Here is a 24,051-nt window from a genome sequence, read left to right on the forward strand (position 1 = left end):
CGACCATGGCACGATCCTCCATTTCAATGACCTGGTCAGCGGCCAGGTCACGAAGGCACCCATCTAAACACCAGCAAATATTAATGAATTAGGCTGTACAATGAGTAGTGGCAGGAAGAGTCCATAATAAGCAAAAATAGAAGCAACTATATTACGAAACCGAGAGTCATGACTACTTATCAATGTTGACACATTAAGTGCCGGCAGAGGAGATTCATTCTGGTAAACAACGGCCGTAACAGGGCACCACCTGAAGTGTGGTAACAGGAGCACCACCTGAAGTGTGGTAACACAGGAGCACCACCTGAAGTGTGGTAACAGGAGCACCACCTGAAGTGTGGTAACAGGAGCACCACCTGAAGTGTGGTAACACAGGAGCACCACCTGAAGTGTGGTAACAGGAGCACCACCTGAAGTGTGGTAACAGGAGCACCACCTGGAGTGTAGTAACAGGAGCACCACCTGAAGTGTGGTAACAGGAGCACCACCTGAAGTGTAGTAACAGGAGCACCACCTGAAGTGTGGTAACACAGGAGCACCACCTGAAGTGTGGTAACAGGAGCACCACCTGGAGTGTAGTAACAGGAGCACCACCTGAAGTGTAGTAACAGGAGCACCACCTGGAGTGTAGTAACAGGAGCACCACCTGAAGTGTGGTAACAGGGCACCACCTGAAGTGTGGTAACAGGAGCACCACCTGAAGTGTAGTAACAGGAGCACCACCTGAAGTGTGGTAACACAGGAGCACCACCTGAAGTGTGGTAACAGGAGCACCACCTGGAGTGTAGTAACAGGAGCACCACCTGAAGTGTGGTAACAGGAGCACCACCTGAAGTGTGGTAACAGGACCACCACCTGGAGTGTAGTAACAGGAGCACCACCTGAAGTGTGGTAACAGGGCACCACCTGAAGTGTGGTAACACAGGAGCACCACCTGAAGTGTGTAACACAGGAGCACCACCTGAAGTGTGGTAACACAGGAGCACCACCTGAAGTGTGGTAACAGGGCACCACCTGAAGTGTGGTAACAGGGCACCACCTGAAGTGTGGTAACACAGGAGCACCACCTGAAGTGTAGTAACAGGAGCACCACCTGGAGTGTAGTAACAGGAGCACCACCTGAAGTGTAGTAACACAGGAGCACCACCTGGAGTGTAGTAACAGGAGCACCACCTGGAGTGTAGTAACAGGAGCACCACCTGAAGTGTAGTAACAGGAGCACCACCTGAAGTGTAGTAACAGGAGCACCACCTGGAGTGTAGTAACAGGAGCACCACCTGAAGTGTAGTAACAGGAGCACCACCTGGAGTGTAGTAACAGGAGCACCACCTGAAGTGTAGTAACAGGAGCACCACCTGGAGTGTAGTAACAGGAGCACCACCTGAAGTGTAGTAACAGGAGCACCACCTGAAGTGTAGTAACAGGAGCACCACCTGAAGTGTAGTAACAGGAGCACCACCTGAAGTGTGGTAACAGGAGCACCACCTGGAGTGTAGTAACAGGAGCACCACCTGAAGTGTGGTAACAGGAGCACCACCTGGAGTGTAGTAACAGGAGCACCACCTGAAGTGTGGTAACAGGAGCACCACCTGGAGTGTAGTAACAGGAGCACCACCTGAAGTGTGGTAACAGGGCACCACCTGAAGTGTGGTAACAGGAGCACCACCTGAAGTGTAGTAACAGGAGCACCACCTGAAGTGTGGTAACACAGGAGCACCACCTGAAGTGTGGTAACAGGAGCACCACCTGGAGTGTAGTAACAGGAGCACCACCTGGAGTGTAGTAACAGGAGCACCACCTGAAGTGTGGTAACAGGGCACCACCTGAAGTGTGGTAACAGGGCACCACCTGAAGTGTGGTAACACAGGAGCACCACCTGAAGTGTGTAACACAGGAGCACCACCTGAAGTGTGGTAACACAGGAGCACCACCTGAAGTGTGGTAACAGGGCACCACCTGAAGTGTGGTAACAGGGCACCACCTGAAGTGTGGTAACACAGGAGCACCACCTGAAGTGTAGTAACAGGAGCACCACCTGGAGTGTAGTAACAGGAGCACCACCTGAAGTGTAGTAACACAGGAGCACCACCTGGAGTGTAGTAACAGGAGCACCACCTGGAGTGTAGTAACAGGAGCACCACCTGGAGTGTAGTAACAGGAGCACCACCTGAAGTGTAGTAACAGGAGCACCACCTGAAGTGTAGTAACAGGAGCACCACCTGGAGTGTAGTAACAGGAGCACCACCTGAAGTGTAGTAACAGGAGCACCACCTGGAGTGTAGTAACAGGAGCACCACCTGAAGTGTAGTAACAGGAGCACCACCTGGAGTGTAGTAACAGGAGCACCACCTGAAGTGTAGTAACAGGAGCACCACCTGAAGTGTAGTAACAGGAGCACCACCTGAAGTGTAGTAACAGGAGCACCACCTGAAGTGTGGTAACAGGAGCACCACCTGGAGTGTAGTAACAGGAGCACCACCTGAAGTGTGGTAACAGGAGCACCACCTGGAGTGTAGTAACAGGAGCACCACCTGAAGTGTGGTAACAGGAGCACCACCTGGAGTGTAGTAACAGGAGCACCACCTGAAGTGTGGTAACAGGAGCACCACCTGGAGTGTAGTAACAGGAGCACCACCTGAAGTGTGGTAACAGGAGCACCACCTGGAGTGTAGTAACAGGAGCACCACCTGAAGTGTGGTAACAGGAGCACCACCTGGAGTGTAGTAACAGGAGCACCACCTGAAGTGTGGTAACAGGAGCACCACCTGGAGTGTAGTAACAGGAGCACCACCTGAAGTGTGGTAACAGGAGCACCACCTGAAGTGTGGTAACACAGGAGCACCACCTGAAGTGTAGTAACAGGAGCACCACCTGAAGTGTGGTAACAGGAGCACCACCTGAATTGTAGTAACAGGAGCACCACCTGAAGTGTAGTAACAGGAGCACCACCTGAAGTGTGGTAACAGGAGCACCACCTGAAGTGTAGTAACAGGAGCACCACCTGAAGTGTAGTAACAGGAGCACCACCTGAAGTGTAGTAACAGGAGCACCACCTGAAGTGTAGTAACAGGAGCACCACCTGGAGTGTAGTAACAGGAGCACCACCTGAAGTGTGGTAACAGGAGCACCACCTGAAGTGTAGTAACACAGGAGCACCACCTGAAGTGTAGTAACAGGAGCACCACCTGAAAGACACGACACCCAAAAGGTGCATACTGGAAAATTAACAATTCTCTTGACAGCGTCCAAAAATCAACAATACACTTCACTTCCGTTATGGTTCACAGTTGTGTCAGGTTCCAATTTCACACACACGTGTTAAACCCGATAAGAATACTAAGCCAAGAGTTGCCAGTTCCGAACTTACTACCTGAACGCGCGCGCACGCACACGCACACTCACACACACAGTGTGGCTGGGGATGGGTGGCTGAGTGGACAGCGCTCTACACTCGTGGACCTAAGGACCGGGGTTCGATCCCTTCTCCCCGGAGACAGATGGGCGGAGTTTCCTTAGCCCTGATGCCCCTGATACCTAGCAGTACATAGGTACCTGGGAGTTGGACAGCTGCTACGGGCTGCTTCCTGTGTACTCACCTAGTTGTGTTTGCGGGGGTTGAGCTCTGGCTCTTTGGTCCCGCAGGACCGAAGTGTGTGTGTGTGTGTGTGTGTGTGTGTGTGTGTGTGTGTGTGTGTGTGTGTGTGTGTGTGTGTGTGTGTGTGTGTGTGTGGTTGGTGTGTGTGGTGTGTGTGTGTGTGTGTGGTGTGTGTGTGTGTGGTGTGTGTGTGTGTGGTGTGTGTGTGTGTGGTGTGTGTGTGTGTGTGTGGTGTGTGTGTGTGTGTGTGTGTGTGTGTGTGTGTGTGTGTGTGTGTGTGTGTGTGTGTGTGTGTGTGTGTGTGTGTGTGTGTGTTGTGTGTGTTTGTGTGTGTGTGTGTGTGTGTGTGTGTGTGTGTGTGTGTGTGTGTGTGTGTGTGTGTGTGACACCCACACACTCCGCGAGTGTATGGATGCTCAACAAATCATAAGAGTGTATATATAGCGAGTCCTGTTACTATTATAACATCTTTATTGACAAAATTTACATACAATTTTCCTTAAACGGAGTAATTCACTCAACTCTGCCGACTTAAACGACGGACAATTTGGTTTTACATGCAATACGACCACGTGTCTATTTTCCAATGGCAAACCGGACCCGAAATTCAGGACGAAATGTTATGGGCGAATTTGTCAATGTGAACCGTTGTTGTAATGTTGGCTGTGATTAATATCCCCGTCTGTTTGTGATGGGACTGTGGGGGGGGGGGTATAATAGTGACTTGGGATCGTTAAGATGTGGGATAGTTATTTGGGATCGTTAAGTTGTGGGATAGTTACTTGGGATCGTTAAGTTGTGGGATAGTTACTTGGGATCGTCAAGTTGTGTATAAGAGTTACCTGGGATCAAGTTGTTAAGAGTTGTGTAAGAATTATCTGAGATAGTCAAGTTGAGTAACAGTTACCTGGGAGAGTGAGGGTGGAGGAGATGTGTAAGTCTTACCTGCGACAGTCAAACTGTGTAAGAGTTAGTGGCAGAGTGAAGTAAGTCCCATAGACTTATACTTAATGTACATGGTAGTAGCATATACAATGACCGCCCCCCCCCCCCGCCCTCTGACCTGGCTTAAGTTAAGGGGAGCCGGTTGGCCGAGCGGACAGCACACTGGACTTGTGAACCTGTGGTCCTGGGTTCGATCCCAGGCGCCGGCGAGAAACAATGGGCAGTTTTTTTCACCCTATGCCCCTGTTACCTAGCAGTAAAAATAGGTACCTGGGTGTTAGTCAGCTGTCACGGGCTGCTTCCTGGGGGTGGAGGCCTAGTCGAGGACCGGGCCGCGGGGACACTAAAAAGCCCCGAAATCATCTCAAGATAACCTCAAGATAACCTCATCAACCCCGTAACTCAATAATTCACACTCGAATGAGTGTGACTTAAAACAGAAGCACTCTTCCTGTGAAAGGATTGACCTAATTTCTTTGTTCAAACAGTCACTCTCACTAACCCCTTCCTCTTGTGTAGGACCTTCTTTATGTTTCACAAGCACTTCCACCTCAAGTTGTGCATGGCATCTAGAACTATAATGTCTCCGTTAACCTCATATACGATATATATAAGCTGATCTATATATATACATCTTCGTGAGTAATATACAAAATTATATTATTAAGAAATTACTGTAATAGATGGCGTATTGCTATACAACAGAGAGGTTCAAGAGATTAACTTACTGATGTCTGTATAAAAGATTAGGATTTAGGAAAATCCTCATGTAATGGCGACGCAAGTGAGCGGTAAGACTCAACTCATCTTGTAAACAAACACACACACATATGACTAGTGTATTTCTGCTCATGAATGAACTGCCAATCACATCATGCGTAGTGTAAGTAGTAATGGTGGTAGGTCTAGTACCAGTAGTAATGGTGGTAGGTCTAGTACCAGTAGTAATGGTGGTACATCTAGTACCAGTAGTAATGGTGGTAGGTCTAGTAGCAGAAGTTTTGGTGGAAATAGTTTTAATAGTAACAATAGTATTAGTAGTAGAAGCCGTAGTAGTTGTAATAGTGTAGCAGTAGCAGCATTAGACGTACTAGCAAACGTTAGAACTATTGTAGTAATATGAGTAGTAATAGTTGTTGTGACAGAAAATTGTAGCTATGGCAGTAACAGTTGTAGATGAAGCAGAAAAAGCAGGTTCCCGAAGTAGTAACAGAGAAAACAGCAGCAAAAGCAGCAGTAGAAGTAGCAACAGCAGCAGCAGCAGCAGCAGCAGTAGTAACAAGAGGAAGCAGCAGCAGAAGAGCAGGTCTCAAACACATGTGGCCACACCTGGTTGTCCCACGTGCAAGAGCAACGCTACACAGGTGTATGAGGGTGTGTGTGCCCAGCCCACATATATCATAATATATATCTTAACATGCATATATATATACACATACCCTGGAAGAGGGGTACCCCCGCGGTGCCCGGGTCAACCCGGCATCATTCAACCAATAACATATCCAAGAAAATCATGAGAAACAACAGATATTATCTAGGAACATATACCGCATCCCAGCGTATGTTAACACACATTCTTTTTCTCTAACTCTCTCTCGCTGTGTCTCTGTGCGTGTATGTCTCTCTCTCTCTCTCTGTCTCCGTCTGTTTCTGTCTCTATTTTATTTTTCACCGATGGGTACAGGCATATACCCCATCGAACTCCTGTTAGTAGAGTTTTACCTTCCCGTAGCTCATGGTAAGCCTTACCCTACCAGATTTTCCCCGGAACACGACCCGCCAATCGGTTTTACAACCTAGTTCCAAATTACTGCTGGGTGAAGAGGGGCGAACACTTATGACTGATTCTTGTTCAATCCTCCCAGGGTTTTGTCACGGGGTGAGTATGGGTGATGTGTGAGTGTGTGTGTGTTTGTACTCACTTAGTTGTGCTTTCGGGGGGTTGAGTTTTGGCTCCATGGTCCCACCTCTCAACTGTCAATTAATAGGTGAACAAATTCCTGAGGGGTGAAACGATGTGTGTGTGTGTGTGTGTGTGTGTGTGTGTAATGAATACCAAACTATTAGGTAAACTACTGTCTGCGTCTCTTTGTCTCTCTCTTCTCCCTCCCTCCCTCTCTCTCTCACCAATATGTATCACGTGTCACCATGTAGCATTTTGTTCTGTACCATGTGTCAGTATGCATCACTCTCAGTGTGCACACGCTCGAGATGTACGACTGCGACTGACTAGGGAGATAATGAGAGTCAGTGTGTACTGTAATGCTTTAGTAAATGATAAGAAACAAAAATGGTTTTGAATTTTGCTTTTAGAATGTTTCAAAGGTCGTGCCAGTCTGAGAATCACCAAGAGGTTCACAGGAGTCCTATCGTACCATGAAATGCTGAACTCGTTTAATGGGTGCCGTCCCCGACCCAGCTATGTTAGGCACGTACCCACCAGCAGTTACTGTGAAAAATTGTATGCGGCTGGCTCTAAGCATCTAACCTCCAACTTCGAACACACAGGCATTTAATTTAACAAATATATTTTATTGCCGTTACATTTAAAATGATATGTTACTGTTAATATTCAATAATTCTAATTACATGCGATATAGATTTATTTGTTTTAAACAAAATTCCAATAAATATATGAAAATAAATTATTAAATTGCATTGCTTGACGTACAGTGGAGTAGGTTCTGGGAGTTCTTCTACTCACCAATACCGGCCTGAAGCCAGACTCGACTTGTAATAACTTACAACAAAGACTTGTTGAGTCCAACAAGCGGTTGGTTGAGGCGGATGCAGACCCACACACACATGTCCCTTGTAAACTGGCAGGCCCGGCACTTCCTGCACCAACTTATCTAATTGTTTCTTGAACACGTCCATTTGTGTTCCGGTAATATGTCTTGTTTGTTGGTAGGATAACGAATAGCCGCAGACAGTAAAATAACAACGTACTGGAGTGAACGACATGGAAGAAAATGCAGAATAGAACCAGTGAAGGGCAGAGGTGCCATGGGCACAATCAGAGAACACTGTATGAACATCAGAGATTCACGGTTGTTCAACGTCCTACCAGCGAGCATCAGAAATATTACAGGAACAACCGTGGACATCTTCAAGAGGAAACTAGATTGTTTCCTTCAAGGAGTGCCGGACCAACCGGGCTGTGGTGGGTATGTGGACCTGCGGGCCGCTCCAAGCAACAGCCTGGTGGACCAAACTCTCACAAGTCAAGCCAGGCCTCGGGCCGGGCTTGGGGAGTAGAAGAACTCCCAGAACCCCATCAACCAGGTATCAACCAGGTATCAACCAGACCTTTGTTGTTCACAGAGTGTTCCGTCACTGTACCTGTGGCATCTCTGCCTTTCACTTTCGTAGTCCGCATGTTCTACCATATCGTTCGCTCCAGCATGTTGTCATTTTGCTTGCCAATTTGAGACTTGACCTTCCAGTATCTTGCATGTATATATTATGTGGCACGTTCCTCCTCTTTTTTTTCTAGAGAACATTTTGTGAGCTTTGAGTCAACCCTAATAATTTAGGTGCTATATCGTGTGCCGTATATGTTCTCTGTATTCCGTCAATTTCAGAACTCTCTCCTGCTCTGAAAGGAAAAGTGAGTACCCAGCAGGACTCACGGCGATAAAACACCTGTGATTTTAATAATAGGAGCACTGTGGTGGGATCCCTAGATTTGAAGATTCTCAAAATCCACCCTATCCTGGCTGATGTTATATTTGTTCTGTTAAAGAAATGAATCCACAAGGGCCGCGACGAGGATTCGAACCTGCGTCTCAGAGCATCCCAGACGCTGCCTTAATTGACTGAGCTACGACATGGTCAAAAGAATTGAAACCAGAAGTTCTACTGAACTTACTTGGACCCTGCAGCCTCTCCGAGACACAAACCAGGGTTTTACACAACTCCCCCCTGCACTCGAGCTATGTCAATAGGCCGTTCTACCTCTTCGCCCTTACTTCATTACACACAGAAATCACAGCGTGATGCATCAAATGAACAAATCCCTTAAGCCGTCAAGGGGCGTCACGGCCCTTGTCGATTTGTTCATTTGATGCATCACGCTATTGTGATTTCTGTGTGTTTTGCTCTGTTATGTTCACTAAACAATTCAATTTCTTTCTTCATTATGGACCCAATACCCATCCCATGGGCGGTGGGTGGAAAGGGTTACAAAAGCACATAATTGGTTCAGGAACTGAACCTCATAGTTCGTTTAGCTAAGCAAGTGACAACCTTTTGACGCTAGTTACGCAATTGTTAGCGTTACATGCACAGGTACATATATATTCAATCACTTACACAAATACATATACATATACATATCAATAATCTTTTTATATCACAAGTGATTCAACAAGAGGCCACAATAGTCACTATACAAGGCACTTTACATTTATGGTGAGTCACACAGTTACTAGTCTTGCTCCACACCCACCCAACTGGGCGGCAGCTTTACAGTCATGTGCTCCACACTCACCCAACTGGGCGGCAGCTTTACAGTCATGTGTTCCACACTCACCCAACTGGGCGGCAGCTTTACAGTCATGTGCTCCACACCCACCCAACTGGGCGGCAGCTTTACAGTCATGTGCTCCACACTCACCCAACTGGGCGGCAGCTGTACAGTCATGTGCTCCACACCCACCCAACTGGGCGGCAGCTTTACAGTCATGTGCTCCACACCCACCCAACTGGGCGGCAGCTTTACAGTCATGTGCTCCACACTCACCCAACTGGGCGGCAGCTTTACAGTCATGTGCAGGCTGCACCTACAGTAAGCAAATTTTGGATACTTCGCTAAGATTCCCGGCAGTACATCATTATGAATGAAGTACTTACACATTCCTTGGACTCCATTGATGGTGTTATCTGAATTCCGCGATTTTTTCACATTCTATTATATAATGACGCAAAGTATGCGAATAGTTCTGCTGACAGAGTTTACATTTAATCAAGTCTACATCAGCAGATGTTGCAAACTCCCAGAGGTACTTGTAGCTGAGCCAAAACTTAGCAGTGGTAACATCTAGAAGTCTGCTAACCTTATTGGATGACCCATAGACGTGCGGTACTTCCTGCATAATAGAATGATGATAGATGGAGTAACTGGTGTGAATTTCACCTTGCCTCAAGTCTACGAGATACTGTTGATGTTGTCGGAATATTACTGCCCTCAGGCTGCTCAAAGGCAGTCCAAGATGGTAATCAATTCCCTTTTTTATGAGCAAAGTTTTTGGCCAACTCATCAGTTCTATCATGCATTCGGAGACAATATGGAAGGAATCCACAGGAGACAAACTCTGATTCCATCATTAATTATTTCATTATGTCTGTGCCTAGCTTCAGACACAAGCACGTCACAGTTATGCCTTGGGGAGCTGAAGACAGTCAAGGATGACAAGGAGTTATTTACAATTAGCGTGTCAAACATACGCGCTCGAGTGCAAGGATTATGACAACCAATTCTGTTTGAAGAGTGGAGGCCCAGTTATTTATAGGCGCTCAACACCCATGGGAGAAGGAACCATCGTTCGCTGTTATCTACGGGCTTACCATAGCCCGTGCTACTTGGAACTTTTGTTCAGAGTAGCTGAAGCTATAACAACATCTCAGTGTCACAACAACTGACTAAAGCATTAATTTGGCTTAAAGCATTGTACTTTGCTTCTTGTCGAAGCAAGGCTTGTTCTTTAATCAGCTTCTTGGGTGGGAAAGGGGGGACAGTAATTTGGAAAGGGGTGATCTTCAATGGGCAGGAAAGTGTCGTTGTTGTCTCTTTTGGAAGAGGTGATGAATATTATACATTCTGAGCACAGTGGCGGTTTTGGTAATCCATTTGGAGGGATGCTGATCTTCAAGAGAGAAGGCTTGGAGGGCTTCAGTGCAGGGGTTAGGGTGGGTTAGCCAAGCATCTTGATACCTATTAAAGCATTAATTTCAGTGATACTATCACTAACACATGATATATTCAGTTCCCTCCTCATGTTTAGTAATTTAGTTGTACGGGGGCATCCGAGGATAATCCTCATGGCTTCGTTTTGCATCTTTTCCAGCCTCCGAGCATTCTCACTAAACGTTAGGCCGTTTGACATCATTATTTCCAGATCCCTCACGTGTTACTTTTCTTCTGTGAGATCCGATTGAGCCTTGTAATCTATATTTTCTTTAAGTTCTTAATTTTTATAATACTTATCTGGAATTATTCAGTTACACATGTTATTTTGCCTTACCCAATCGAAAACTGTACTGATATCAACTCGAAGATAATGTCTTCTACAGAAGTTATTTTCATGCTGATTTTTATATCGTCTGCATACGAGGTTGTGACTTGTAGTTCTTGCCTGTATCTGATATGATGACTGTGTCTCGGGGTACATAGCTTTTGACTATGCAGGGACTTGACTTCGTTTAATTGACTGTTTTTCTTCGCATTCTGAAGGAAACAGATTATCCATAGCCCTACTTTACCTGTTATTCATGTTGACCTCATATTATGGGTTATTACTCCATGGTCACATTTATGAAGGGCCTTTGCAAAATTTGAATATACAATTATCTACATTTTGTCTTTCTTCAAATGCTTTGGTGATTTTTTTTCAAAGTGGTTGAGTAATTCCGAAAGGCAGGATATTCCTGATCTAAGTCCATGTTATCCTGGGTTGTGAAGTCCATTGTTTCCTATAAAACTCCTTGATTTGACCCCTTATCACCCTTTCAAAATTTTTAATCATGTATAATGTTAGTGCGATGGGTCTATAATTTTGAATCAATACTTTGGTACCTCCTTTGTGAGGTGGAGCTATATTTCCTGATTTCTTCATTCTAATAACTCATTTGTATTCAATTATTTTCTTCATCTTTTTTTTCCTGAGGGTTGGCGCTATTCGTAATTTATATTTCTTCATAAATATGGAATTCCAGGAGACGGGACTTGAGGCTGAGTGCATTGGGCAAGTTGACAATGTCTATTCCAAAGGTCTGCTGTGCTCGTGTTAATATCAGCTATTTTGTGAAAATCATTGGAACACTCTTGGGGATTCGAACCAGCGTTTCTGAGTCTATCCCAGCCACGTGCCTTACCCACTAGACCATGATATGCTATAAATTACTTAACCTAAGTTTCTACTAAATCCGCATAAAAGCGGATTTAGTAGAAAATAAATGCTGGAAATAAATAGAAAATAAATCCTTTAATAAATAGTAGAAAATAAATGCTTTAATAAATAAAATTTCTACTAAAATAAATAAATTATTTTAGTAGAAAATAAATAAATTACCCGCATACGCCCAGGTGTCGCCACAGCAGAGCGTATGCGGGTAACTTGTAAAAACTTGATTTGGTATCAGCTCAATGCCTCAAGATCCTTAGTGAGTTCAGTAGACTCCAAGGTTATAAATTACTTATAGCGTATCGTGGTCCAATGGGTTAAAGTGCACGGCTGGGAGGATCCAAAACGCTGGTTCGAATCCATGGAGAACTCCAATGATTTTCGCCTAATGATTTCACGCCATTATAATTTCCTAGTGTGTATCAGTTATATTGTGAGGGCCTTGAATATTGTTCATAAAGAAGCTGCTTGGATCTTCAACTTTCATGTTGTTTATTGGGATGGTATCTTTTAGGACCATTATTATCCCAATATTGGGATAATATTGGGATAATATTATCCCAATATTGATTGGGATACTATCTTTTAGGACTTGAATAATGTCGTTGTTGTTCTCTAGTGTGTAAACCTTCACTTGTAAGTGAAGACCCAATATTAGGGAAGGAGGTTTGTTATTTTTATTTTGCATATGTTTAAAACTATTTTGGATTTCTTTTTATCTCCTGTTTAGCTTTTGTGTTTCATTTTGCATTTTTCAGTCTAGTGTGATCGCGCCAGCCTCTGCTCTATTGTTTAATTCTTCCTGCTATATTATCTGTTCTTTGTTGGGATACTCGTGTCTGTTTAAGTATTTTTCTTATTTTACTTCGTATGTAGAAACGTTAGTACACTCTAAGTTGGAAGGCTTCGGCAATATTAAAAATAGTGGAAGTATCAGTAGTAGTAGTAGTAGTAGTAGTAGTAGTAGTAGTAGTAGCAGTAGTTGTAGTAGTAGTATTAGTAGTGGTAGTAGTAATATTAATAGTAAAGTAACACAGGACACCTATTGAACGCACTAAGGTGACACAGGACACCTGTTGAACGCACTAAGGTGACACAGGACACCTGTTGAACGCACTAAGGTGACACAGGACACCTGTTGAACGCACTAAGGTGACACAGGACACCTGTTGAACGCACTAAGGTGACACAGGACACCTGTTGAACGCACTAAGGTGACACAGGACACCTGTTGAACGCACTAAGGTGACACAGGACACCTGTTGAACGCACTAAGGTGACACAGGACACCTGTTGAACGCACTAAGGTGACACAGGGCACTTGTTGAACGCACTAAGGTGACACAGGACACCTGTTGAACGCACTAAGGTGACACAGGACACCTGTTGAACGCACTAAGGTGACACAGGACACCTGTTGAACGCACTAAGGTGACACAGGACACCTGTTGAACGCACTAAGGTGACACAGGACACCTGTTGAACGCACTAAGGTGACACAGGACACCTGTTGAACGCACTAAGGTGACACAGGACACCTGTTGAACGCACTAAGGTGACACAGGACACCTGTTGAACGCACTAAGGTGACACAGGACACCTGTTGAACGCACTAAGGTGACACAGGACACCTGTTGAACGCATTAAGGTGACACAGGACACCTATTGAACGCACTAAGGTGACAGAGGACACCTGTTGAACGCACTAAGGTGACACAAGACACCTGTTGAACGCACTAAGGTGACACAGGACACCTGTTGAACGCACTCAGGTGACACAGGTGTTGAACGCACTCAGGTGACACAGGTGTTGAACGCACTCAGGTGACACAGGTGTTGAACGCACTCAGGTGACACAGGTGTTGAACGCACTCAGGTGACACAGGTGTTGAACGCACTCAGGTGACACAGGTGTTGAACGCACTCAGGTGACACAGGTGTTGAACGCACTCAGGTGACACAGGTGTTGAACGCACTCAGGTGACACAGGTGTTGAACGCACTCAGGTGACACAGGTGTTGAACGCACTAAGGTGACACAAGACACCTGTTGAACGCACTAAGGTGACACAGGACACCTGTTGAACGCACTCAGGTGACACAGGTGTTGAACGCACTCAGGTGACACAGGTGTTGAACGCACTCAGGTGACACAGGTGTTGAACGCACTCAGGTGACACAGGTGTTGAACGCACTCAGGTGACACAGGTGTTGAACGCACTCAGGTGACACAGGTGTTGAACGCACTCAGGTGACACAGGTGTTGAACGCACTCAGGTGACACAGGTGTTGAACGCACTCAGGTGACACAGGTGTTGAACGCACTCAGGTGACACAGGTGTTGAACGCACTCAGGTGACACAGGTGTTGAACGCACTCAGGTGACACAGGTGTTGAACGCACTCAAGCTCTCCGCGTAACATTGATGAGTCAAGAACAATTCAGAAAAGCTATTATCTGAACACTAAAACACCGTTAATAAAGAGTAACACGAACTATTTATCCGGATAACACTGTGATGTCAGGAAACAACCGAAGTAGTTAACAAACAATTAATTAAGTCAATTAACACTGAAAATAGGGACCAGTCATCACGCTTTATGTTTATTCAGGTGGACACAGAGACAGGTAACAGCTGACTCCTGTTAGCAGACTGAGAGCTTTCCCTTCCCCTTAGCTCATGGTAAGCCTTACTCACTAGTCAATCCTCCCGAGTCGGGATACGAACCTAGGCCAAACCGCTCGCGAAGCGCGGGGCTGAGTCAGTTACCACTGCGCCATCGGGGACTGAGGCACTATACTTAATAATTAACAGGTAACACCATTTATTTAATTAATAAATGCGAGTGAACCCTCCATAGCTGTCACGGAACCCAACACTACCACGATGCCCCATACATGCTGGGGTAAAACAAATGGGTAACAGTACAGTCGAGTTTCTTCTCGCCTCACAATCGTGAATTCCTGGTTCGAATCCCGACGGGATAGAAATAGCGGGCGCGTTTTATATGACCTAATGCCCCTGTTCACCTAGCAGTAAATAGGTACCCTAGAGTTAATCAGCTAATAGGTCCCCAGAAATTAGTCAGCTTGTTGCGAGGTGGCATCGAGGTGTGTGTATATATATATATATATATATGTATATATATATATATATATATATATATATATATATATATATATATATATATATATATATATATATATATGTCGTACCTAGCAGCCAGAACTCACTTCTCAGCCTACTATGCAAGGCCCGATTTGCCTAATAAGCCAAGTTTTCCTGAATTAATATATTTTCTCTAATTTTTTTCTTATGAAATGATAAAGCTACCCATTTCATTATGTATGAGGTCAATTGTTTTTTATTTCAGATAAAATTAAAGTAGATATATGACCGAACCTAACTAACCCTACCTAACCTAACCTAACCTATCTTGATAGGTTAGGGTAGGTTAGGTAGCCGAAAAAGTTAGGTTAGGTTAGGTTAGGTAGTCGAAAAACATTTAATTCATGAAAACTTGGCTTATTAGGCAAATTGGGCCTTGCATAGTAGGCTGAGAAGTGCGTTCTGGCTACTAGGTACGACATATATATATATATATATATATATATATATATATATATATATATATATATATATATATACACTTGTCCCCGACACAGTTTTATTATTATTATTATTATTATTACAATAATGTTTTCACACACACACAACAGTATGAGGCTACAAGATGACCTAGACAAGCTGAAGGAATGGTCCAACAAATGGCTTCTAAAGTTAAACCCAAGTAAATGTAAGGTAATGAAACTAGGTGGAGGAAATAGAAGACCAGACACGGGATACCGAATGGGAGATTAACTCCTTCACGAAACGGACAGAGAGAAAGATCTAGGAGTTGACGCCAAACCTGTCTCCTGAAGCCCACATCAAAAGACGAACATCGGCGGCGTATGTGAGGCAGGCTAACAGACTTGCCTTCAGAAACTTGTGTAAGGAATCTTTCAGAACCTTGTATACCACGCATGTAAGGCCAATCCTGGAATATGCGGCCTCAGGATGGAGCCCGTACCATGTAAAGCACAAGACGAAGATGGAAGAGGTATGCCACTAGGCTAGTACCAGAACTAAGAGGCATGAGCTAAGAAAAAAGGCTGCGTAAAAAGCACCTCATGTCTCTGTAAGACAGAAGAGCTCGGGGAGACATGATCACCACATACAAAATTCTCAGCGGGAATTTATAGGACAGACAACGATGGATTATTTAACACGGGTGGTTCACGCACAAGGGGACACAGGTGGAAGCTGAGCACCCAAATGAGCCACAGAGACTTTATAAAAAACTTTTTCAGTTTCAGAATAATTAGTAAATGGAATGCCTCCACCACATCACTAGGAAGTGATGTGGTGGAGGCAGACTCCATACACAGCTTCAAATGTGAATACGATAGAGCTCGAGAGGCTCGGGAATCTGTACACCTGTAGATTGATGGTTGAGAGGCGGGACCAAAGAGCCAGAGCTCAACCCCCGCAAGCACAACTAGGCGAGTACAAACACAACATATAACATACAGAGGGGGGACAGACAAGGTGGACAAGGACAGCCTCTTTAAATTTAAAGTAGGACAAGAAGACACAGTTGGAAGTTGGAAACGCAAATGAGTCGAAGAAATAAAAGGAACTACTCGTACCTTGTACGGGCGGTCAACAGGTGGAATGAACACGAGAATAAGTTGTGGAAGCCACCTCCAGCCACAACTTTAAGACTAGAATCGATAAAGAATTCAAACTTCAGAAAAGTTCAATTGTAACGCAACAGGTTAGAACTGACCTAGACTTCACTTTCTGTAGACTGTTACGCAAGCACTGTTAAGTTGCGCGCGTGCACACACGCACTTACGCGCACACACGCACTTACGCACACATGCACACACACATACACACACATGGTAAATGGAATGCACTAGGAAGTGATGTGGTGGAGGTTGACTCCATACACAGTTTCAAATGTAGATATGATAGAGCCCAGTAGGCTCAGGAATCTGTACACCAGTAGATTGACGGTTGAGAGGCGGGACCAAATAGCCAAAGCTCAACCCCCGCAAGCACAACTAGATGAGTACAACTTGGTGAGTACACACACACACACACACACACACACACACACACACACGCACACACGCACACACACACACACACACACACACACACACACACACACACACTAGTACCCGAGCTGAGAGGTATGAGCTACGAGGAGAGACTACGGGAATTAAACCTCACTTCGCTGGAAGACAGACGAGTTAGGGGGGACATGATCACCACATTCAAGATTCTGAAGGGAATTGATAGGGTAGATAAAGACAGTCTATTTAACACAAGGGGAACACGCACAAGGGGACACAGGTGGAAACTGAGTGCCCAAATGAGCCACAGAGATATTAGAAAGAACTTTTTTAGTGTCAGAGTGGTTGGCAAATGGAATGCATTAAGAAGTGATGTGGTGGAGGCTGACTCCATACACAGTTTCAAATGTAGATATGATAGAGCCCGATAGGCTCAGGAATCTGTACACCTGTTGATTGACGGTTGAGAGGCGGGACCAAAGAGCCAGAGTTCAACCCCCGCAAACACAACTAGGTGAGTACTAGGTGAGTACACACACGTGCGTACGTACGTAAGACTGGCATAAAAGCCCTTGTAAAGGGCCATTGAAGATATAGGAAACAGTGACTTCCGGTAAAGGTTGGACCAAGGATTAATTAAGGAACTGAGAGCCCGCAACCTCTCGCCAGCACCATGAGAAGGTAACTGGCTGGGCCATAGTAGCCGTCAAGTGTCACGACTCATCTCCTGAGGGAGAAGCTGCTCCCCGGGCGACAAGAACAGCATCCGGTGTCAAGTAGGTGATGTAGGCGGAGTGACCACGCGTGCCGACTTCTGACCTCTTGCCCATGACGGTGCCAGTCAACACACATGATGTCATTAACAGTGCCACACATATATGATGTGTATGACCTACCTCCTGGGTAATGTTGGCCTTGGGTGACACTTTGTTTAGATCCATGTTGGTCAGTGGTTGAGCCATGGTTCATGACTAGCGCCTACTGTGGGAAAGGGAGTAGTCCAAAGAGCGGGGTTACCGACACTGACTCATGAAGCCATAGTGAGCGTGAGGGGTGGTGGAGGGGGCAGCATGCTGGCTAACACAGACGCAACACCGAGCAGAGTGCGGGGCAGACTGAGCCGCCTTCCTCCCACTACAGCCAAGTTCATGGCCCGCGCCTCTTCCTCAGGGCTCCACACACCGCCACACGCCACAATCCTCGCTGATCAATAATGTTCTCCTATCACCCAGCATCATTCCTTCCACTTGCTAGCCGTGTCTGCCATCGTAAACACATCACACATTAATATCCTACTACGGCCCGTGCCTGACGACTCCATACACTGATCAGACAATGATAACAGAGAATATAACATATCCAAAATCATTCTTGGACGCAAACTCCTTGACCTGACCCAACTCTAGATGCTTCAACATACCGCATTCGACAAAGTTTTCCCGTGTTAGGAATGCACAAAGGCATCCTTACTGGGGCACTTGAGCCAGCAGCATAATCACAGCGACCGGAATGGTGGCGAGACTTCATAATGGTTTCCATAGGTGAATGGTGGGTGTGAGCCACATGAGAGAGAGAAGACTGACTCGGGGGAATCTTAGAGAACGCGGGCTTTGTGTGGTGATGTGGGAGGGCGCTCTGCTGGGCCTCACCTCCACACTTTGCTCCTACAACAATACCCTTCATACATCACCCACTTAATATGCAAAACGTCTTGGAAGAAGCAGAGTCTTGCACTGAGGCGAGGCGGACGTGCCGCACTCTTCCACTGAGGCGAGGCGGACGTGCCGCACTCTTCCACTGAGGCGAGGCGGACGTGCCGCACTCTTCCACTGAGGCGAGGCGGACGTGCCGCACTCTTCCACTGAGGCGAGGCGGACGTGCCGCACTCTTCCACTGAGGCGAGGCGGACGTGCCGCACTCTTCCACTGAGGCGAGGCGGACGTGACGCAGTCTTCCACTGAGGCGAGGCGGACGTGCCGCACTCTTCCACTGAGGCGAGGCGGACGTGCCGCACTCTTCCACTGAGGCGAGGCGGACGTGACGCAGTCTGGCACTGAGGCGAGACAGTCGTGCAGAGACCAACACTGAGGCGAGACAGTCGTGCAGAGACCAGCACGTGTTGTCCCAGGCGTGAGTTATGATAATCTCACTCGCGCCTGCTCGTGGCCGGCCCCGCGCGGCTCTGTGTCACCTACACCGGTAAACAAGAAATCCCATTCAACAACACCATGTCCAGCTGACTCTAAGATAACATTACTCACTACTACACATTTGTGTCTAGCGCCGACTCTAGGACGACAGTGTCGATCCCATGACGACAGTGTCGACCCCATGATGAGACAGTGCTGACCCCATGACGAAACAGTGCCGACCCTATGACGAGACAGTGTCCATCCCAGAACAAGACAGTGTCCATCCCAGAACAAGACAGTGCTCATCCCAGAACAAGACAGTGCTCATCCCAGAACAAGACAGTGCTCATCCCAGAACAAGACAGTGCTCATCCCAGAACAAGACAGTGCTCATCCCAGAACAAGACAGTACCCATCCCAGAATGAGACAGTGCTCATCCCAGAACAAGACAGTACCCATCCCAGAATGAGACAGTGCCCATCCCAGAATGAGACAGTTCCCATCCCAGAACAAGACAGTGCCCATCCCAGAACAAGACAGTACCCATCCCAGAATGAGACAGTGCCCATCCCAGAATGAGACAGTTCCCATCCCAGAACAAGACAGTGCCCATCCCAGAACAAGACAGTACCCATCCCAGAATGAGACAGTGCCCATCCCAGAATGAGACAGTTCCCATCCCAGAACAAGACAGCGCCCATCCCAGAACGAGACAGTGCCGACCCCATAACGAGACAATGCCAGATATAAGAGGCAGCTACCGTGTTATGACCCTTAAGGCATCATAACAAGACAATACAGACGGCAAGATACACATGTGACTAGTCGTGCGATACGTAGTTATTCTCAGTGACTTGTTTACATGTGGCTCCAAGTTAGGGTCAATGTACCACTGGAAACACAAACTGCGTGCCCCCCATTTATCTCACTAGAATCACTGAAATAAAAAGTTACATTCTAACTGTCTGTTCTCTAGAATTATTTAGGCTGATGGAATCAAGGTCTCCGCGGCTACAACAGATAAATTACAAACCTACTTTAAAAAGTACAGGTGTAAGTTACAGAAAATCTGTTGTATCCTCGTGTTGACTCGCGGCATCAGTCGCTCCGCTTAGGAGTCGCGAGTTATGTGAGTGATTATATATAATACCTATTATGTAAAAATTATACTAAGACGTGGTATAAAATTATATTAATACGAGGCTTCCCAACACTCATATGAAGAAAGATTGACAAAGCTTAAATTACAGTCTCTAGAAAGGCGAAGAACTAGTGGTGGCATGTTAGAGGTTTACAAGTGGATGAGTGGGCATAACAAAGGGGATATTAATAGGGTATTAAAAGTATCAACAGAAGACAGAACTCGAAACAATGGTTATAAATTGGATATGTTTAGATTTAGGAAAGACATGGGTAAATACTGGTTCGGTATCAGGATTATTGATTTGTGGAACCAATTGCCGCGTAGCGTGGTGGAGGTGGGGTCCCTCGATTGTTTCAAACGTGGGTTGGACATGTATATGAGTAGGATTGGGTGTTTATAAATAGGAGCTGCCTCGTATGGGCCAATAGGCCTTCTGTAGGTACCTTTATTCTTATGTTTTATGTTCTTATGACTTTTGTTAGGCCAAAGCTAGAATATGCAGCGGTTGTGTGGTGCCCATATCTTAATAAACACATCAACAAGCTGGAAAAGGTGCAAAGACATGCCACTAAGTGGCTCCCAGAACTGAAATACAAGAGCTACGAGGAGAGATTAGAAACATTAAATATGCCAAAACTAGAAGCTAGAAGAAAAAGAGAAGATATGATAACTTCATACAAAATAGTAACAGGGATCGATAAAATTGATAGAGAAGAATTCCTGAGACCTGGAACTTCAAGAACAAGAGGTCATAGATTTAAACTAACGAAACAAAGCTGCCGGAGAAATATAAGAAAATTCACTTAAACAGAGTGGTAGACGGTTCGAACAAGTTAGGTAAGAAGGTGGTGGCCAAAACCGTCAGTAATTTAAAAGCGTTATTTGACAAAGAATGCTGGGAAGACGGGACACCACGAGCGTAGCTCTCATCCTGTAACTACACTTAGGTAATTACACACGCACACAAACGCACACGCGCGCGCAAACGCACCCACGCACGCACCCACACATACACATACACAGGAGATATGATAGCAGCATACAAAATACTTAGGGAATTGGCAGAGTGAAAATAGATAAAATGTTCACACGTAATATTAACAGAACGATGATGGGACATGAGTGGAAACTGGAAACTCAGATGAGTCACAGAGATGTTAGGAAGTTTTCTTCAGCGTGAGAGTAGAGGAAAAATGTCATGCACTTCATTAAAGAGCAGGTTGTGGAAGCAAACTTTATTCATAATTTTAAAAGTAGATATGATAGGGAAATTGGACATGAGTCATTACTATAAACAACTGATTTCTGGAAAGGCGGGATCCAAGAGTCAATGCTCGATCCTCCAGGCACAAATAGGTGAGTAAACACACAGCTACACACACACACACGTCACTGGGAAACAGAAGAGTTAGGGGGGGGACATGATCACCACATACAAGATTCTCAGAGGAATTGATAGGGTAGATAAAGACAGAATATGTAACAATAGGGGCAAAGGCACTAGGGGGACACAGGTGGAAATTGAGTGCACAAATGAGCCATAGAGACATTAGAAAGAATTTTTTGAGTGTCAGAGTAGTAGACAAATGGAATGCATTAGAAAGTAATGTGGTGGAGGCTGACTCCATATACAGTTTCAAGTGTAGATATGATAGAGCCCAGTAGGCTCAGAAAACTGTACACCAGTTGAGAGGCGGGACCAAAGAGCCAGAGCTCCCCCCCTCCGCAAGCACAACTAGGTAAGTACACACATATACACATAGGTGTGTAGTGTGAGTAGTGTGTACTACTCACCTAGTAGTACACACACACACAAAGAGTTAGTGTGAACAATAAGGTGAGGACGGTCTAAGCGTTGCCTGGTATTAACTCACGTGCGGGCTGGTCGAATATAACATTAGAGCTCAGCTGTGACACATCTTGGCAACATTCCCCTCCCGTGTAAGGAATGCTTACTAACACTCAATGTGCCACCTTGGTATCCATTTTTGTTTATGTAGGCACAGTAGACGACTTCTGACTGACTCCTGTTAGCAGGCTGATAACTTCCCATATCTCAAGTTACATCTTTCCTTACTAGTTTTCCCTTCAACAAGATCCGCCAATCGGCTTACAACCAGGTCCTCAATTACTGCTTCATGATGAGGGGCGAACAGTTAAGGATAGTAAACAGTAAAAAATTTGCGTCCAGTCAATCAACCCCGTTTACGGCTCGAACCCAGACGAATTCCCTCCAGTAGTGCGGCGCGAGTGTGCTACCACTGCACCAACCAGGCCTCAAATTGTGTTGTTCATTCGTCTTAACATAAATTCATCCGTCCATGCCCAGTGATGGTCCGTGGTGAGGCAGCGGACGGTGGGACACACACTTCACAACCACTAACCACAGTTAATCAACACTACTCTCTCTCCTTCTCTTCTTTAATAAGCTCTAAGACCTAAAATCACAAGTTAGTAAATCAATTTGAGAAATGGAATTAAAAGGTGAGGTTAAAAGGCGGCGATATACCATAGGAAAGCATTGGAAGTAAGGGGGTGTTGCAAGAGGCGTCTGACCAAGTCTTCATAAAAGTGTAAATAGGTGAGAGGCAAGACATCTCGTTCCAAGAGGCGTCTTGAGAAGAAACCATCTCGGAACGACTAGCGAGACTCTTATGTTAAGAATTTCAAAACATTTCAACTCATGATTACAAAAGTACGAATGAAAATCCCTCCATCAAGTTTCTCAATCGGCAAAGTTGAGTTCTATGTCTTAAGAAACTACTGGAAACTAAAATACTTATATGACTGATGGTCACTATTGACAGCTCGTCGACCTGGAACTATAATTTGAAGACAACTTCCAGTACTCATTACCAAAGAGAACAAGACAATTTCTCCGAGTAAAGGCTTGCAATTATTTTAATGAAATAAAAGGCAAGTGAGACTTTAAATACAAAGATTAATTATATCCTCATTGTGAACATGTTCACAAGGGCAAAGTGATAAGGAATAGCCTTCAAGAAGGTCAAATCCGAAAAAAATATATATGAAATTAGCTTAATTTTACACACCAAGACATTTTGAGATTAATAGTAAAGTAATTTCTGCACTGGCAGTGATTGTCGAGTTCTAGGCATTACAAATATTATTAAACAACTCAAATATTAATTAGAACACGAATTAAAATATATCATGCAAATAAGTTGGAAATTGTGAAAATGGAAAACGTGCAAACGAGGTTTCTCCGTATTTAATTGTGTTTCCATATTTGACTCCTAAATCATCTCATTTTAAAAGACAATAAATAAATCTTTTTCGCTGCTCTTAAATGACACAAACTCTTAAAAAAAATTACTCCCGCAGATGATAAGACACTAGAATCATTACGACTGATAACTCCATGAGGAGCAGATATTATAGGTTTTGTATATGACAGATTCACGACTTATACAGAGATATTTAGAGGTGGTTTGATTAAGAAGTAAATATGGCTTTCGATTTACAGCACCGTGAAAACTTGGGGGGATGGGGATAGGCCTTAATGCACATGGGAGACCCTAATGTAATATTGATTCGTTTATTTTCAGAGACATATTATATATATATATATATATATATATATATATATATATATATATATATATATATATATATATATATATATATATGTCGTACCTAGTAGCCAGAATGCACTTCTTGGCCTACTATGCAAGGCCCGATTTGCCTAATAAGCCAAGTTTTCTTGAATTAATATATTTTCTCAATTTTTTTCTTATGAAATGATAAAGCTACCCATTTCATAATGTATGAGGTCAATTTTTTTTTATTGGAGTTAAAATTAACGTAGATATATAACCGAACCTAACCAACCCCACCTAACCTAACCTAACCTATCTTTATAGGTTAGGATAGGTTAGGTAGCCGAAAACGTTAGGTTAGGTTAGGTTAGGTAGTCGAAAAACAATTAATTCATGAAAACTTGGCTTATTAGGCAAATTGTGT

The 24,051-nt window shown here is 44.8% G+C and overlaps 1 protein-coding gene across 5 annotated transcripts in view; it reads right to left on the bottom strand.

The window, feature by feature from the left end:
* The window catches only part of LOC123756565 (adenylate cyclase type 5), an 814,648-nt gene that overhangs the window by 536,915 nt on the left and 253,682 nt on the right, over positions 1 to 24,051 (bottom strand). Inside the window, exon 1 of one of the 5 annotated variants that reach the window (XM_069331337.1) lies at positions 17,687 to 17,917. The exons of the other annotated variants lie outside the window; for them this stretch is intronic. Within the exon in view, the coding sequence (XP_069187438.1) occupies positions 17,687 to 17,752 (66 nt within the window). The 5' untranslated portion in view covers positions 17,753 to 17,917. Of the gene's footprint in view, positions 1 to 17,686; positions 17,918 to 24,051 lie in introns of those variants that run through there. 5 annotated transcript variants of the gene reach the window in all.

This window comes from Procambarus clarkii, chromosome 25 (genome assembly GCF_040958095.1).
Source record: "Procambarus clarkii isolate CNS0578487 chromosome 25, FALCON_Pclarkii_2.0, whole genome shotgun sequence".
Lineage (NCBI taxonomy): Eukaryota > Metazoa > Arthropoda > Malacostraca > Decapoda > Cambaridae > Procambarus > Procambarus clarkii.